This window comes from Cucurbita pepo, chromosome LG15 (genome assembly GCF_002806865.2).
Source record: "Cucurbita pepo subsp. pepo cultivar mu-cu-16 chromosome LG15, ASM280686v2, whole genome shotgun sequence".
NCBI lineage: Eukaryota > Viridiplantae > Streptophyta > Magnoliopsida > Cucurbitales > Cucurbitaceae > Cucurbita > Cucurbita pepo.
In genome coordinates this window covers 8,700,691-8,717,162 of record NC_036652.1, presented here as the reverse complement: position 1 = coordinate 8,717,162, position 16,472 = coordinate 8,700,691, and the positions used below count along the sequence as shown (strand labels likewise).

Genomic DNA, 16,472 nt, shown 5'->3' with positions numbered 1-16,472 from the left:
CTCTTTAGTTTTCAATCATTGTTGTTAATTTCTAAAACGGATATTTGCGACTGTCCGTACAGACTGGATTGGGCCGATTTCTTCCTCGTTTGTGGATGGGCCCATCTAACCAAAGTCTCTAGGCCCGGTATTGCGGGCCTTCCAATAAATACCCAATATACTGAAATGAATTGAATAGGAAGCCACCCAGCCCGTGCATGTTGGACGAACTATTAATATCAATTGATGATGAGTGGTCTTTAAATGAAACTATTAACATCTCTTAAGAAAAAGAAATATAAAATGAATTGATGAGCAGTGTAATAAATAAAGTTTGAACAAAACTGAGTGGGCAGCTAGGTCCAAAGGGGAGGGAAAGGGAGAGACAAAAGAAGCTTGTGCAGTACGAAATGTGGTAATGAAACGAGATCATCATATAATTAAGAAAATAGGGGCATTCCATATGATTGCTCAATTGATTCCATCTGCTTTAAGTAGTCTAAATATTGGAAGGCGAAATTGGAAAAGAAGTGGGCAGAGAGAGCATGGCACATGCATCCTCAGCAGCTTCGGCTTTGGGCCTATTTAGATTAATAAATGAGAACAAAGAAAAGAAAAAGAAAAGAAAAGATAGAAGCTTCCTCGGTATGCGCTCGCATGGAAGTGCGTTGTATATATTCTTCCTTGGCTTTGGGCTTTATTGCCTTTTACTCTCCTCTCTTTTTTTTTTTGTTTTCTTAACACAAGGAGCTTTCTTGCCAACTGGCTTCGTTTTTTTGCTCTGCAACCAATAAAGTAGGCGGCAGCGCGTACCGTTTCTTTAATTTTGGGCATCCCATGTCATGCATGGATCTAAATCTCACAAATTACAACATTAACCACGCCACCAATTACCCTTCTTCATTGGAGCACACAACCATGAGGCTAATGGAATTTTTGTTTTCCAAATCCATCACATCCATATCCTAATCGTATTCGCCCTTTAATTTTGTCCCCAATCATACCCCTAACTAACTTTGGTTCAAAAAAGGAAAAAAAGAGACAAAGAACCAAAGCAATAATATATGCATCGCCTAGACCATCCCTAACCTACATTCTCCGCTTTAACACACACCCATCACAAAAGAGTAACACTTAACTTGTACCAAAAAAGAAATGTTTAAAATAAACTTGTCACATGGCATCATGTGGTTGATTAATAAAATCAAACTGAATAGAATTGATTAACCACTCCTTCATAACTTGGTTGATATCACATTTATAAACCTAAGATATCATCCTTCATACAATAATGTCAGTAACCAGTAATTGATTCAACCAAAAAAAAAAAAACAAAAAAAACAAAAACAGTAGAATTAATTTAGGGTTGGTCAAAAGGGGTTTGCATGCACATATGTGCATGACATGGAAGGCTTTAACTGTGTGTCGGATCTTTACTGGTAGGTCGGTGGGCGGCAGCGTCCATCATAATGCAAGTCAACCCCTTGATGTTGAAATTAGGCCAAATTAATTAAAATCATCCAGTCACTCAAAATAAGCCACGTAATCTGACGACTGTAAAAAAAAAAATAACTAGAAGAGATTAATGAAATTAACCGAAGGGTGAATTTGTGGTGAGAGGAGCGGTGGTAAGAGGGTGGTTGGCTCTACCCACGGCCAGGGCTGCCCTTCGGGGGGATGGCCTCTGAAGCTTTAGGGACGCATTATTATTATTATTATTATTATTATTATTATTATCATCGTTGTTGTTGTTGTTGTTCTTGTGATCCCCCCCTATGCCTTCATCTGCCACCACTGACTTTGCATCATACATTTCCTCCAATTGATCTCTTTCCACCAGCGTCCCATCCATGCCTTTGAAATCATCTTCTTGCTCCACCACACACGACGACGGCGGCGCCATACCTATATCTTGCAGCCGGAGATCATCCGGCCAGTCCAACGCACCTTTTCCCGAGCTGCCGCCGTAGTTCGTTGTCGGTGTTGGCGGTCTCGGCTTCTTCTTTCCCAAGCACAGTAAGCTGTCGTTGTGAGGCATGAATCCATCAAGATCAAGCTGGTCGCCTCCATAGAGGTTCAGGTCTTGAAAAGAAGGGAAGCCGAGAGGGGAGCCAAAATCTTTGATCCCTCCGGCCATGTCGCCAATGCCACCGCCGCCTCCGCCTTGCTGATTATTATTATTAGGGATGCCCCCCATGGCCTTGTAGCCGCCGGAAACTGCCATGTTCTCACCCGCAAGGGTTTGACAAGCCTTTTCTAATATATTCTGCATATACTTCCCTTGTGCCTCGATCCGCAACTGCAGGTGTCTTTGCACCTGCATGTCACGTGTTTATATTCATTAATTTTCCATTATAAAACTCTATTGTCAAAAAATATTTAGAGTGACACAATTTTCTTACCTCAAGTTGTTCATGCAATCTTCTCTGGACCTCCATTTGCATCCTAATCGCATCAACCATGTGTGAGTTACCACTACAAATATCATCACTATCTTTTATTTTTTGAAATAGAAAACAAAAAGATTAAATCACCCATCAACCAAAACCCATAAATTCTCTCGTGGGCTTTAAAATTTCTAAGTAAGGTATACATCTTGAGGTCTTTTGGGAAGCTTAAAAGCAAAGTAATGAGAGCTTATGTTCAAAATGGACAGTATCATACTAGAGAAAGATCCGTGATTTCTAACATAACCCATAAAAAAATAGATGATGAACAATGATATCGTTATGTGTATATACGTACTCATTCATGGTGCGGTTGATGATGTTGGATGAAGAAGCAGTGTTTCGATGAAATTCTAATCCGGAAGCTGAGTTGAAGAAGGAAATAGTCAATTTTGATGAACACATGTGCACATGATGTGAGGTGTGAAAGAAAAGAAATAGAGAGAGAGAGAAAAAGGTCACCTCTCATACCATCCTTGATTGAATGATCATTGAATTCCTTGTGAGGCTGCTTTCCCAGTCTAAATTTCTAAGTAGGTTAAAAATGAAAAGCAATATGGTTATAAACAAGGGAAAAAGTGGCATAGATATGGATATGGATATAGATATGGGTTAAATATACCTGGAGATGGCTCTTGAGGTGGTAAAGAGTAAGACCCTTGACACCCATAACTCGCATGATGGTCTTGGGGGTGGCCTCTGAAAATAGAGGAAATGAAAGGTTGTTATTAGAGAAGAAGAGAAGAAGAGAAGAAGAGAAGAAGAGAAGAAGAGAAGAAGAGTAAAGGGTTAAATTGGTAATACATACTATCAGGGCCGCCGAGCTGGGTGACAGCATCGACAAAGCGCTCGTGAAGCTCGACAGTCCAGCGGAGGCGGGGCTTGGGGTCGGTGGTGAGGACGAGGCCGGAGTCGCCTTGAACGCACATCCCTGATCTCTCGTGGGAATTCATACTCGAAGCTTTCTTATTAGGATGGAACATTCTTTGGCTGTCTGTCTGTCTGTCTGTCTGTCTCACCCTGCTGCTGCTCCTCCTCCTCCTCCTCCTTCCCAATGGAATAAGAACAAATCCCACCCCAAATTAATAGCTACCCAATTCAACTCACTTTGGGGCCAGCTTTTGTTCCTCAACTCAAAAGCACCGGCTTAGGGAACAACCTAACCCTCCCTCTAAAGAAATCTTCTAATCTCTACAAATAAATAATATTATGTAAAGAATGTTTATTCTATTATCCTCCTCCTCCTCTACTCTCCTTTCTATAAAGATACCTTCTTACACCTTTAAATATTAATTTTCATTTTTTTTCTTTCAAAATCTTCATTATGTTTTCCCCCTTCAAACTCCTATAAACTATTTTCGGCGGGCCCAACTAACTAATAAACACAAATTATTATATTAACACCCTCTACACCTCCAACTAATTGGGTAGTAATAATAATAAATTGATATTAACATTTCCTAGTACCTCAACTTTTAGCTTAATTATTAGCCTCTCACCCCCTCCTCATTTGCATGCAAATACCAACGCAAAAAGTGTCTCATCATAACATTATATATATTTTATACCAAAAATTACGAATTCGTTACACATAAAATTGTAAGTAATAAAAAAAGGGAGAATGTTTGTGAGGCTTTTTATGACACAAGTGGAGGGACCTTCACATCTTCGCTAAAGCTCATAGTTTTAGACTCAAAATTTAGGCTCGTCTCTTTTGTCCAATTCAAGCTTGTCTTCTATTGTTCCACTTCGCTTCTATCTCGACACAACACACAAACAAACAAAGAAATGGATTTATAAAGTTGATGCCTCTCCATGCACGCCCCCTTCCACTTCTCTTTAAATTGAATTGCTCAAATATATACACATTTTTTGTGTACCCTAATTTCAATGCTGTTCTTGGCATTTCTTGCTCACTTTAAAGAAGAAGAAAAAAAAAAAAGAGGAAGCATTTGGATGCCGTTTTTCTATGGAATATCATCTAATGAAGCTAGAAAAAAAGAAAGCAAATTAAATCCAAATGGGAATAAATGCTTTTCTTCTTTGACAATCAATGAAAGATTCTTTTGACCATCAATGGTAGGATATTGTTAGGAATCACGGATCTCCACAGTGGTATGATATTGTCTACTTTGAGCATAATATTATTATTTAAATATTGCAATTGGTAGATTTCTTTATTTAATTATAATAAGAAGAAAAATAATGTGTGAATTGATTTTGAAGTTGGAAGATTTATTTAGTTATTGAAAGTTGAGGGAGGAAAAATGAATGAAGTTGGGGAAGAATTGAAATGAAAAGAGAGGCAGCGTGAAGGATATGTTTGCTTGAAATTCAAGCATCGATCTTTATACAATTATTCTATTCTTTTGGATGAATATATTCCTTTAAAGGTGGAATTGAGGGACCCATCTTTATGCACAGTGTTTGAATACCTTTTTCTATCTAATCTAATCTATAATCTAATAATCTAATAATCTAAGTTTTCTTCTTCTTCCATAAAATAAAATAAATGAATAAAATCCTATGAAGTCCTTCCACAGGCCTGGCATCTCGCTCCTTCGTTATCATCTATGGAAATGACAAAGAGGCGCTTGTGTTTACATTTCACATTTCACGTCTCTTCATAATAGAATGATATTGTCTACTTTAGACCATAAACCCTCCTATCTTTACTTTTAGTCCTTCACTCAAGTAAAGTAATAGACTTGAGCCTCTTCGCGAATAGTGAGAGCTTACTCTTCATCTCGAGAATCGCAAAGTTTCGCACGAAGAGAAGTATCTTATTCGTAACCAGTTTCTCCAATGGAACAAGATCTTATTCGTGGGTCGATAGTTTATTAGTCGTGCAGTTGTTAGAGGGAAGTCAAGAAAGTGTTTGTGCATATGATATTGTTTGGATAATATCATCTCATCCAGAGGTCATCTTCGCAAGCATCTCGTCGTGACAAAGCCTACGCTCTTAGCATGTCCTCTTGCTCCTCAGCAGTGTGATGACACCAAACTTAGATTCTTATGAATTGGAGGTTAACATCTTAATTGTTCTATGAACCACAACTTCATAATTCTCTATTACATTTAATTTTCGTCATTCATCCTCATCTTAAAATCTATAAATTTTGTCGCTTTTTTGTATTTACCTAGATTGAGTATGCGTGTTGTCGTGCGGTGTTCCTCACACAGCTTTACAATTCATAAGCTAGTTTAACTTATTACTCTTATCTTCATGTTGGGATAAGCTTCACCGACACATTCTATGAATGTTGTAAAAGTGAGTCAACGGAGTGGCTGGAATTTTCTCTTCATATTATCATCCATCATTCATTCCATTTGTTGATTTTGACCTGCTTTCCTTATTAGAGCAGTAATAGGATACGGCCACGCTGGATTCATTCATTCATTTCATTTCTGTGGTGTCACAATCTGTTGCGCTTCATTTAATTTCTTTCCCGTCGCGGTTCGCGATAGCAATATGGGCGCTGTGGGTTGCCACTGCCCAACACTTGTGAATCCAGACCTAAACTGCCAAAACAATCTTTCAGAGGTACTTGCTCCCTCGGGCCTGCAACCTACCAAAGCTAGAACAATTCTCACAAACCATGCTTTCCAAATGAAAGCGGTAGTTTTTTGTCTCTTGGCTGTTTTTGTGTACTGCCTATTCTGTTCTTTATATGCACTGAATGTGAAAATGCCTCACCAGAGTTTGATGCTGCTTCCGCAATTTCTTTGCATGTCCTGAACATACCAGTCATGTATCTTGCCCGACCTACCGGCGTTGCCCGTTTTGCTGCCTCCTCCTCCTCCTCAGGTTCGATTTACCAATTGATTTCCTTTTCTGTAATCACCACACCTTTTCTCGAGTTGCGTTTCTCGTTTTACTCGTAATGCGCCTTTCCTGTTCATGTTTGCATTTTCCATCCTTCGATGTTCTTGATATTTCGGAAACAATTCGACGGTATGGAGTTTCATACATATAAACACGACTTCTCTCCTCTGTTTTTGTGAGGATAGTGGCCGCGCGCTGAATTTGTCATTAGGAGTAACAGAAGTTCGTAAACGTAGCTGAATATTTAGTTTTCTGGTGATTGATTTCCGTTTTCTTATGGGATCATCCCTAAATTTTAATCTGCCTTATAACCAATCTCTGCATCAGATTTCTGAATCCTTATTTATTTTCTTTCTATGTTGCTGAAGATGAATTGAAATGCATTTAGTTTTATGTCAATGACAAATTCTTAGGATTCTATCTATGTGGAAGACTTAATTATTTACATTTCCTGCACTCCCTTCTGATATGTGAAAATTATTGTTCTCAACCAGCTTCCCTATTCCCTGGAGTGGATGTGGACACAACAACTAAAACTGGAGCTTTGGTATGATGCCATTTGTTATCTAATTTTGTTATGTTTCTAACCATAGACATACATCTTACTTTTTACTCTTACAGCACTTTGAAGAAACAAAAGAAAGAATTAAGAAATTGTTCGACAAGGTTGAACTTTCAGTTTCTGCATATGATACTGCATGGGTGGCAATGGTTCCTTCTCCAAACTCTCTCAACCAACCTCTTTTCCCCGAGTGTATAAACTGGGTATTAGATAGTCAACATGCTGATGGCTCATGGGGCCTACTCCACAACGATCAGTTGCTGATGAAGGCCAATCTCTTATCTACATTAGCATGTGTTCTTACTCTTAAGCGGTGGAATATTGGGCATGATCATATGAGCAAGGGTATGGTTATTACTCTTCTTGCTGTAGGTCTACTCTATGATGTATTCAGTAATGAAGTTTAAGGCGTTTTCCTTTGTTATGCAGCCCTTGATTTTATCAAGTCTAATATAGCTTCAGCTACTGATGAGAACCAACGTTCTCCTGTGGGATTTGACATTATTTTCCCTGGCATGATTGAGTATGCTAAAGACTTGAATTTGAATCTACCCTTGGCACCGACGAACGTGGATGCCTTGGTTCGAAAGAAAGAGTTGGAGCTTAGAAGGTAATACCCTTCTTCGTTTTCTTTTCTTTTCTTTCTTCTTCATTGGCTCTAGAAGTATGTGTAAGGCAGTTGCTTGTTAAATTGAACCAAGCTAATTAATAAGCTGTGGTAGGGTCAGCTGCCTAATGCTTTGCTTTGTTCTTTTAATTCAGTATTTAAGTTTTGGTTTAAATCCCATTTGCGTTAGCTGCCTAGAGATTTTTGGATTTCAAACACAGAAATGAGAGACCCTGTGGTTGTCCAATTATTACTCCCCATTTCAAAATGGTTGCGGGCTTATAAACATTTTGAAAACTTAGAAATCAAATTAGTTGCTTTTTAATGCTTTTGAATGTTTAGAGACCAAAGTGCAATAAACCTGAAAGTTTATAGTCCAAAATGAGATATAAACCTTTCAATGTTTTGCATTCTTGGAAATATGAGTTTTTTTCCATATAATTTCTTAAAATCTGAGAAGGCTGATCAATGCATCCAAATTTTCTCGGACTTCTCATGCTCTACTTAAGTTCTTAGTATAATTTAGCGGGCTTTAAACACAAGCAACAATATTATATCGAATGATTGTAGATTTGTATTGTTTAAATTGGTACTTTGTTGAAAAGGAAAAAAATTTCCTCACTTCTCCTTTTTGTATTTGGCCCTTTGCCCCGTCTGTTCTGAAGCTGCAGAAGCAACTCTGAAGGTGGAAAAGCCTATTTAGCGTATGTTTCAGAAGGAATTGGAAAGTTACAGGACTGGGATATGGTCATGCAATATCAAAGGAAGAATGGATCACTGTTTAATTCTCCATCCACTACGGCAGCGGCTTTTATGCATAGAAATGATGATGGCTGTTTTGATTATCTTCGCTCACTCTTACAAAAGTTTGATGGCTCAGGTTCCTCTGACATCACCTTCTTCTCTTTGCCTCTTCTTAACGTGTCATTCATTTCTCTGTAATTTTCATCATATATATACTGGTGTTTTTCAGTTCCCACAATATATCCTCTTGATATATATGCTCGATTACACATGGTTGATAGCCTTCAAAAATTCGGAATTGCTCGGCATTTCAAAGAGGAGATTAGAAGCGTATTAGATGAAACTTACAGGTAGTATGATATTTTTAACAATCACTCCAAAATGGATTACATGAAGTGTATTATATACTTTGTTGTTGTTTAATTCTAGTCCATTTTGTCTGTGGTTGAGTTCTTTTCTAAATATCAATGGTTCATGGAATTTATTTGCAAGAACAGGTGTTGGATGCAAGGAGAGGAAAATATATTCTTAGATGCTTCAACTTGTGCAATGGCCTTTCGAATGTTACGTGTTGAAGGATATGATGTTTCTTCAGGTGCCTTGTGATTATTGAATTTTTGTGCTGAAATGTTGGATCTTAGGAAAAGTCTAATTTGTGTAATTTGTCTTTAGACCAGTTGACTCAATTTTCAGAAGATCTCTTTCCCAATTGCCTTGGAGGATATTTAAAAGACTTCGGTGCCTCGCTGGAGTTATATAAGGCCTCTCAGATTATCACTCACCCCGATGAATCTGTTCTGGAAAATATAAACTCTTGGACTAGTCGTTTCCTGAAGCATGGATTATCTAGTGATTCAGTTTGGTCTGATAGAACCGATAGTGTCGTTAAACAAGAGGTATTTTTAGCAATGTCAAATGGTACTTTTTTTTTGCCTTTTCCTTTACTCTTCATTAACAAAAACCTTTGTTTCCGTGGTCATCATCAGGCTGTTAATGCTCTTGAGTTCCCCTATAATGCAACTCTAGAACGCCTAATAAGTAAGAGGGCAATGGAAAGTTACAGTGGAGACATTGTGAGGCTTTCAAAATCGCCATATGCGTATGTTGCAAATTCTTTTACTTTCTATTCGCTCTTTTTGTTATTTTTCTTTGTGTGTTGGGTGGGGGTCCTTGGGGGAAGTTGGACAGCTCTAATACTGGATTTAATTGTGCCAGCTGCTTAAATTTTGGCCATCAAGATTTTCTGGAACTTGCTGTAGAGGATTTCAATACCCTGCAACGCATTCATCTTAAAGAACTGGAAGAGCTTCAAAGGTAAATTGTTGCTTGCAGTATTGTAGGTTTTTACAAGTATCGAGCTTTGACCGATGGCCATCACTTGGCCCATGTACTGTGTTACAAACACAATAGTCTATGAGGGGATGACTTGGCCATTGACGAATGCATTGTGACTTATTAGAAGTGGACGCCAGTCCTTACATTTGTAGTGCCCAAGAGAATCTCTTGTTTCTAAGTTCATTTCCATTGTGTATGAACAGATGGGTGGTTGAAAACAAATTGGACGAGTTGAAATTTTTCAGACTGCACCTAGGGTACTGCTATTTTGCTGCGGCAGCGACCCTTACTGATCCTGAACTTCATGATGCTCGCATAGCATGGGCACAAAATGGTGTGCTCACAACCGTGGTTGATGATTTCTATGATGGTGGAGGATCTGAAGAGGAATTGGATAACCTTATAGAATTGGTGGAAAAGTAGTTTCCTTTTACTAACCAACTCTTGTTTACTAACTCTCCCTTTTTGCATTATTTATATCTGAACTCTTAATAATCCATAGGTGGGATCCTGATGGGGAAGTGGGTTACTGTTCCAAGAACGTTGAGATTGTATTTCTTGCACTTCACAGCACAGTTTGTGAAATAGGAAGAAGAGCTTTAGTATGGCAAGGACGCAGTGTGATGAGGAATGTTATCGATGTCGTAAGATATTTAATTACTAATAATGTTTGGTATGCGCAATTGTACTGCTGAAAATAAGGAAAAGCTGAATATATAAACTATTATACTTGATTTTACAGTGGTTGGCTCTGCTGAAGGTGATGAGAAAGGAAGCTGAATGGTCGACAAATAAGGTAGTGCCATCAATGGGTGAATATATGGAACAAGCCCATGTATCATTCGCGTTGGGACCTATAATCCTTCCAATGCTCTTCTTTGTTGGACCTAAGCTCTCAGAGGAAATGATTGGAAGCTGTGAATACCAGAAGTTATATAAGCTGATGAGCACTGCTGGTCGCCTTAAGAATGATATTCGATCTTTCGATGTAAGTACTAAAACAAGTTGCTGCATGATGTGTGTGGTGGTGTATTTATACAAAGAGTAGAGTAGAGTAGAGTTGTTTGCTTTTGTTTATAAATAACTTACGGCAATGTAATGTCGCAGAGAGAATCCAAGGAGGGAAAGCTGAATTCTCTGTCTCTGTGGATGATTGATGGCGGTGGTAATGTCACCAAAGAGGAGGCCATTGAAGCAAGTAAAGGGGATTTTGAGAGGGCGATAAGAGAATTGCTGGGGTTAGTTTTGCAGGAGAACACTACAATTCCAAGAGCTTGTAAGGATGTGTTCTGGAAATTGATGTCCATTGTGAATCTATTTTACATGGAAGATGATGGGTACACTTCAAATAGGTTGATGAACACTGTAAAAGCCATGTTTGAACAACCCATGGATCTGGATGCACTTTTGAACAAATGAACGAACAACAAACCAAATAAGTTGTAGTGGGAAGCAGACGCCACCTATTCACTGTCTTCTCTATTTATCAGATGCCTATTGCTTTCTCATCGAGGAAATGGCAAATAAAACATTTTATGGAAACATTTCGTTGTTAAATTGAGACCCTCCGAATCCAATCTGCATGCTTCTTAGTAAGCATAGATATAACCCACAACTTTCATGCCTATGTGAGAGGCCTACTTAGATTATCAGTTAGTTGCTTGGTACTTTAAAAACTCACCTTCTAAAGTTTCATTTTATTGAACATAAACAATATAATAAGACCGAGGACCAGGAAGCACAAAGGCTTCAAGCAAAGCCATTAAAAGATGGGCCCCTTTATTGTAGATAAGTTCTTGCATGTGTCACAATATAAATCTGAAAACCCCAACACCTCACATCACAGATAAAAGCTTATGAATTAATACATTGGGCAATGCAAGACCAGCTTGAAAGAGGCGCTGCGGTTACAGAATGGAGGGCAGAATGTGTTGATTTTTCAAAACGATCTCTTTTCATACGACACCAGTCCATGAATGCCACCTTCGACCTGTGCTGCCCCTGAGCGTACCTGCAATACCAACAAAATGAACACGATTTTAAACAGAGTCATGTTCATAACCAACAGAGCATTGAACGGGGATGAGCAGAACGCCTTACCTCTAGCCTTAAAATCTTTGAGCTTAAGAGGTCATGGGCAGATTTGATGGAGGAAGCACCAAGATCTTGGAAACCTTGCTTGACTGCTTGCATAGTGTAGGGTATGAACTTCAAGACTGAACCCTTATCAGCAACTGCTCCAACAACCCCTTGAGCTATCTTAAGGGTTGCAGTATCCCCCAAGTACCTGGCATCACTACCTTTGGTCATTGCTTCTAAAGAGCCCATCCCACGATACTTCTTCACACGCTGACCATTCTGGGAAGTGACACGATATAAGTTTTCATCAGTCATTTCTGATTTCACCACTGAATGTCAGTTCTTATAACTCACAGGCGAAAACCTTGTCTTCTGGCAGTTGTAACTCGTAAGCAAATATGCATACATGAATCAATAATAAGTACTATCATGAATCGTTCCACCACTTGAATATACCTCTATGAGGTAACTATCTAGTACTGAAGGGCCATACGACAGACAATTTAAATTTCAAACCACCAATCATTTAAACATAAGCTCCACTTTTATTCATGAAGTTGTCACTTGTTAGTAGTTAGGTAACTAGCCGTAGCCATTTAGTGAGGAAAAGGAGAACTAGCAGAAGAAATACCTTAGTTTCGAAGGCCCCAGGGGCCTCGGTGCTTCCAGCCAAGAAACTTCCCATCATTACCGTGGATGCACCAAGAACTAAAGCCTTAACAATATGCCCAGAGTTTGAAATTCCACCATCAGCGATGACAGGCACGCCACTTTGCGAAGCAACTAATGAGACCTTGTAAACCGCAGTCGCCTGAGAAGAACAGACAGAGGAAAGAGTGCCCTCAGTGTTTAAAACTTTGCTTAACCCTGAGAGCCATTTCGCTTTGCCTCAAGCTTCGAAAAAACACAGGTAAGATACTAGGTAAAGGAAAAGGAAAAGGAAAAGGAAAAGGGGAAAGGCTTTCATAAAAAACACAGATACCTGTCCTCGTCCAACCGCACAAACCTCCTGCGTGGTACAGATAGATCCAGAACCCATCCCAATCCGCAAGCCGTCGACACCAGCCTGAATCAAATTCTGGGCCTGTGCCATCGTAACCACATTCCCGCCAATCACGTCCAATTCTGGATATGTCCGCTTCACATACTTTATCATATCAATTTGATAACTGGAGTTTCCCTGTGAACTATCTAACACCACTGCGTTTACACCGGCCTGCACCAAAAGCTTCAACCTCTCCTTGTCATGCTCCCTCGTTCCAATCGAAGCCCCTACCAGCCAGGAACCATCGGCCGCAACCGAGCCAACGCCCAGTTTAGGATAACTTTTGATTCTCTCCACTTCTGACTTCGTTACAACATCCACAATTTCATCGTCCTTCAACAGCGGCACAAAGTCCTTCTTCTTCTCCGCCAAGAACGCGTCCACTTGCGCTAAATCATAGTTCCACGGAACTGAAGCCCCCGAATTAACCATATAATCATATATTTTCACATCCTTGTTCGCCTGGGAGGTCCAGTCCGCGTAGGAGACATGGCCCAAGAGCTTCGACTTGGAGGTACCTGACTCAGTAACCAAAACAAAGGGTGAAGAAGCAAAATCCTCCTCCGAGTCAATCCGATCGGATGGGGACTTGAAAACAGGATTAGACAAAATTGGAACACGGCGGGCCTTGGCGGCATGAACCATGGCAGCCTGTTGGGCGGCAGGGGAATTGGAGTGGATGATACCGATGCCACCAAGAGCAGCCATGGCGGAAGCCATGTAGGCTTCGGTGACGGTGTCCATGGGGGAAGAGACGCAGGGGATAGAGAGGGAGATATTGCGGGTGAGTCGGGTAGCGAGCTGGACGGCGTCAGTGGGGAAGTCAATGTAGTGAGGAAGGAAGATGACATCGTCGTAGGTGTAGGAAAATCCCTGATTGAAGAGCTTTTCAGCTGCAAAGCCGTCCTCCATGGCGATTGCACCGAGTTGCAGGCGGCAGATAGAGGAGGAGAAAAGGATGGTAGGCGAATAGGGTTTTTGGTTCTTAACCGGTGGGATGAGCTCAACCTAAAGCCAGGAGGGAGACGGAAACAATTGGAGGGAAGCGCCCAAAATAAATCAGATTTTATTTTAGAATTAACGCTTCACGAGGCACTTCCACTGCCGCTAATTAAATAATAATTTTTCTTAGGGACATTTTCGTCCTTTCAGTGCTCACGCCAAACTTATATTCCTCCTATTTATTCTAAAAATTATCAGAATGATTAATTAAAACTCTAAAATCTAAAATTCTAGGGAAAGAATTATTTTTTTTTATTTTTTTTTTATATATATAATTTTTTCCATAAAGAATAAAGAAAATTATGTGATAATTTCGTGAGCTATAATTTATTTTTAGATAATAAATGAAACCATTTAATCATTGAGTTTGTTGTTCCTTTGAGTGTCTTTTCAAACGTATTTTTGTCCCTAGTAAAAAAGTGAATAAAAAAGTGAATAAAAAAGTGGGAAGGGGAGGGAGAAGATCGTGTTGGTTCATATGGGTTACATATGGCATGATCCATGTCACATGTTAAGTGCCATGCCAAACATTGTTTGATTCACTATTATGGCTAAATGACATTTTTATTCAATATTGAAGAATTATTTTCCAATAATTTGATATCGGTATCATAGGCATCATCATAGTTAGTGGCCTAAATAAGCCAACATGAAAACCTACACCCCATCAATGTTCGATAACTGTGATGTCGAAATCTTCCCTAGTTTTTAAAGCTTTGATGGAAAGCCCAAAAATCAAAGTCTAGAGATGACAATATCTGCTAGGTCGGTTACAATAATTCAGTTGCAAAATGCTTAATAAATATAACATGTATCATTAAATAATTTTTTTTTATTGAAATAAAAAAGAAAAATGAAAAGTAAATAGTCCATCGATTCTCATCTTAAAAAAGAGAGAAAAAAAAAAAACAGGTTTCAAAATTAAGATAATATAAAAAATTAAAACTATGAAACACATATCTATGCATAAATTTATTCCAACCAAATTATTTTTTATATAAAAAAAAAAGAGTGGGGAAAAAATGGAGAGTGATATTATGTTCTAGATTTCTAGTCTGTACATGTTTCTCACGTGTCTTCAAAAGTGGATAAAACAATTCCATTTCATAGTGTGGTGTCTACGTGTAAACGAAATGGCAGCCATCATAACCTGCCGTGTCCCACAAGAAAACAAGCATATTCAATATATTAATTAAAAGAAATTCCACAACCTATATTATAATTAATAATTATATAAAAAATGAGGAGATTACAAACTTACTGGGATCCACGGTGACAAGCATGGCGGTACCGCCGAACTCACAGGTGCCGCCGCCGACCTTGGTTCTCTGCCAATAGCTATTGAAGGCGTAGGAAGCGTGGGCGATGAGTGTGTTGGGCAGAAAGCAGGGTCCGTTGGGGAGAATGGTGTCGCAATCCGCCACCGTCCCGCAGGCATAGTTCATGGCCTCTTGAATGATTGGGTCAGGCACGGAGGGCTTGGCCACGCACCAAAGGGCTATATTGGGTGCGGAGTGGGGAGGGGGCGGCACGCTCGGGGGAGGGTAAATGACGGGTGGCTGGAACACGGGTGGGCTCGGCACGAACACCGTGGGAGAGGGTGGGCTGGGAACGTAGCTTGGAGGGCTGGGCTCGTAATAGTAAGGCGGGGTGAAGCTGGGGGGAGAGCCGTAGGTTGGGGTGGGAGGTGGGAGCAGTGGGGGAAGATAATAGAAGGGCGGCGGCGGCGGCGATGAAATGTAGGTGAAGGGCGAGGAGGGAGGCAGAGGAGTAGCTGGGGGATAGGAGCAATAAGGGGGCGCGTTGTCCGGCAACGAATCGAATGGCGGGAGAGTAAACGGGGAGCTCACGTAAGGTTGGGAATTGGTCCCACCATCCACGTGGCTCACCTTTTGCCCAATTACATCCAAGTATTTCGCCAGCTGGAGTTTCTTGGACCTTCTCTCCACACTTCTAGCATCTACCACAGAAGAGTTTATTGGGTTAATTTTTGTTTGAACACATTCGCATAAAAATATTTATCTATTTACTTCATCAATGGATTTTCTAAATGGTTGAATAAATAGCTAAAATGGAAAAAAAAAATAAAATAAAAAATTCAAAAAAGAAAGGACGTGAAGATTTTAAGAACGNTAAGCAAAAAGTGAGGGCCAGGGGCACCCAGGTAAAGTGCAATTACTTAGTGGATGTGTAGGCCGTGGGCACGATGGGGACTTGTAAAGTGGATGGCAAAAGAAGTGTAGGTGAGGAAGCAAGGAGGAGAGGGAAGAAGAGCTTACCACAGGGAGTGAAGAAATGAGTGGTAGAAGTGGATACGAGGAGGAGGAGGAGGAGGAGGAGGAGGAGGAGGCGGCGGAGTCCGGCGAAATCCATCCTTAACCAACAGAAGAAGAGAAGAGAGGAAAGCAAAGCAAAGCAAAGCAAGGGGCTGTGCATGAGAAATAATAGGGGGTGTAAGTAAATAAAGCGAGAGGGGAGTGCATAAGAGGCGTACAAGTGGCAGAAAAAGAGGGATTCTTTGGGGTGTTTTTTAGTTGTGAGGAACAGGCACTTTGCTTAGTTATGTGTACAAGTGAACAAGTTAGACTAGGGATGGAAGTTTTGTGTTCTTTTTTTTCTCTTCTTTTTTCTTATAAGTTATATACCCAAGTTTGTGTGTCCCGGAAATATATTTGCTTCTTGAAATTTGGCATATATGCTTGCTTCACCAATGGAGCAAAAGGGTACCTCGCTGTGTGTGTCTCTGGGTGTGTTTCTTGCTTCATCTCTACTCCACCCTTTCCTTCTACTCTCTCTCTCTCTCTCTCTCTCTCTCTCTCTCTCTCTCTCTCTCTCTCTCTCTCTCT

General features: G+C 40.0%; 4 protein-coding genes across 9 annotated transcripts; 1 reads left to right on the top strand and 3 right to left on the bottom strand.

Moving 5' to 3' along the window:
• Positions 1-1,137: 1,137 nt before the first annotated feature.
• Positions 1,138-4,270, bottom strand: LOC111811117 (myb family transcription factor APL-like). Of its 5 annotated transcripts, none has more exons than XM_023697853.1 (7): positions 3,235-4,270; positions 3,049-3,125; positions 2,898-2,955; positions 2,725-2,791; positions 2,382-2,454; positions 1,576-2,296; positions 1,138-1,462 (listed from the first exon to the last, which is right to left on the bottom strand). In XM_023697853.1, the coding sequence occupies exons 1-7, from the start codon at positions 3,407-3,409 to the stop codon at positions 1,413-1,415; spliced, it is 1,221 nt and encodes a 406-aa protein (XP_023553621.1). In that variant the 5' UTR covers positions 3,410-4,270; the 3' UTR covers positions 1,138-1,412. The 5 variants fall into 5 exon arrangements, with proteins under 5 accessions (XP_023553621.1, XP_023553620.1, XP_023553623.1 ...); XM_023697852.1 differs by having other exon boundaries at positions 2,889-2,955; positions 3,235-4,267; XM_023697855.1 differs by having other exon boundaries at positions 2,382-2,424; positions 3,235-4,267.
• A 1,552-nt stretch (positions 4,271-5,822) lies between these two features.
• LOC111811232 (ent-kaur-16-ene synthase, chloroplastic) lies at positions 5,823-11,105 on the top strand. 2 transcript variants are annotated; one of them, XM_023697992.1, is made up of 15 exons: positions 5,823-6,045; positions 6,127-6,234; positions 6,747-6,799; positions 6,874-7,159; positions 7,244-7,424; positions 8,093-8,301; positions 8,395-8,515; positions 8,663-8,760; positions 8,838-9,061; positions 9,152-9,264; positions 9,381-9,479; positions 9,704-9,919; positions 10,003-10,144; positions 10,243-10,488; positions 10,608-11,105. In XM_023697992.1, exons 2-15 carry the CDS (start codon positions 6,177-6,179, stop codon positions 10,917-10,919), a joined length of 2,358 nt encoding a protein of 785 aa, XP_023553760.1. In that variant the 5' UTR covers positions 5,823-6,045; positions 6,127-6,176; the 3' UTR covers positions 10,920-11,105. The 2 variants fall into 2 exon arrangements, with proteins under 2 accessions (XP_023553760.1, XP_023553759.1); XM_023697991.1 differs by having other exon boundaries at positions 5,824-6,045; positions 8,087-8,301.
• A 134-nt stretch (positions 11,106-11,239) lies between these two features.
• LOC111811234 (inosine-5'-monophosphate dehydrogenase 2) lies at positions 11,240-13,719 on the bottom strand. The gene is made up of 4 exons (XM_023697993.1): positions 12,562-13,719; positions 12,211-12,390; positions 11,601-11,858; positions 11,240-11,511 (listed from the first exon to the last, which is right to left on the bottom strand). The coding sequence occupies exons 1-4, from the start codon at positions 13,534-13,536 to the stop codon at positions 11,440-11,442; spliced, it is 1,485 nt and encodes a 494-aa protein (XP_023553761.1). The 5' UTR covers positions 13,537-13,719; the 3' UTR covers positions 11,240-11,439.
• Positions 13,720-14,631: 912 nt separating this feature from the next.
• On the bottom strand, positions 14,632-16,364 carry LOC111776245 (36.4 kDa proline-rich protein-like). Its single transcript, XM_023655643.1, has 3 exons — positions 15,906-16,364; positions 14,888-15,586; positions 14,632-14,776 (listed from the first exon to the last, which is right to left on the bottom strand). The coding sequence occupies exons 1-3, from the start codon at positions 16,060-16,062 to the stop codon at positions 14,745-14,747; spliced, it is 888 nt and encodes a 295-aa protein (XP_023511411.1). The 5' UTR covers positions 16,063-16,364; the 3' UTR covers positions 14,632-14,744.
• Positions 16,365-16,472: the final 108 nt, after the last annotated feature.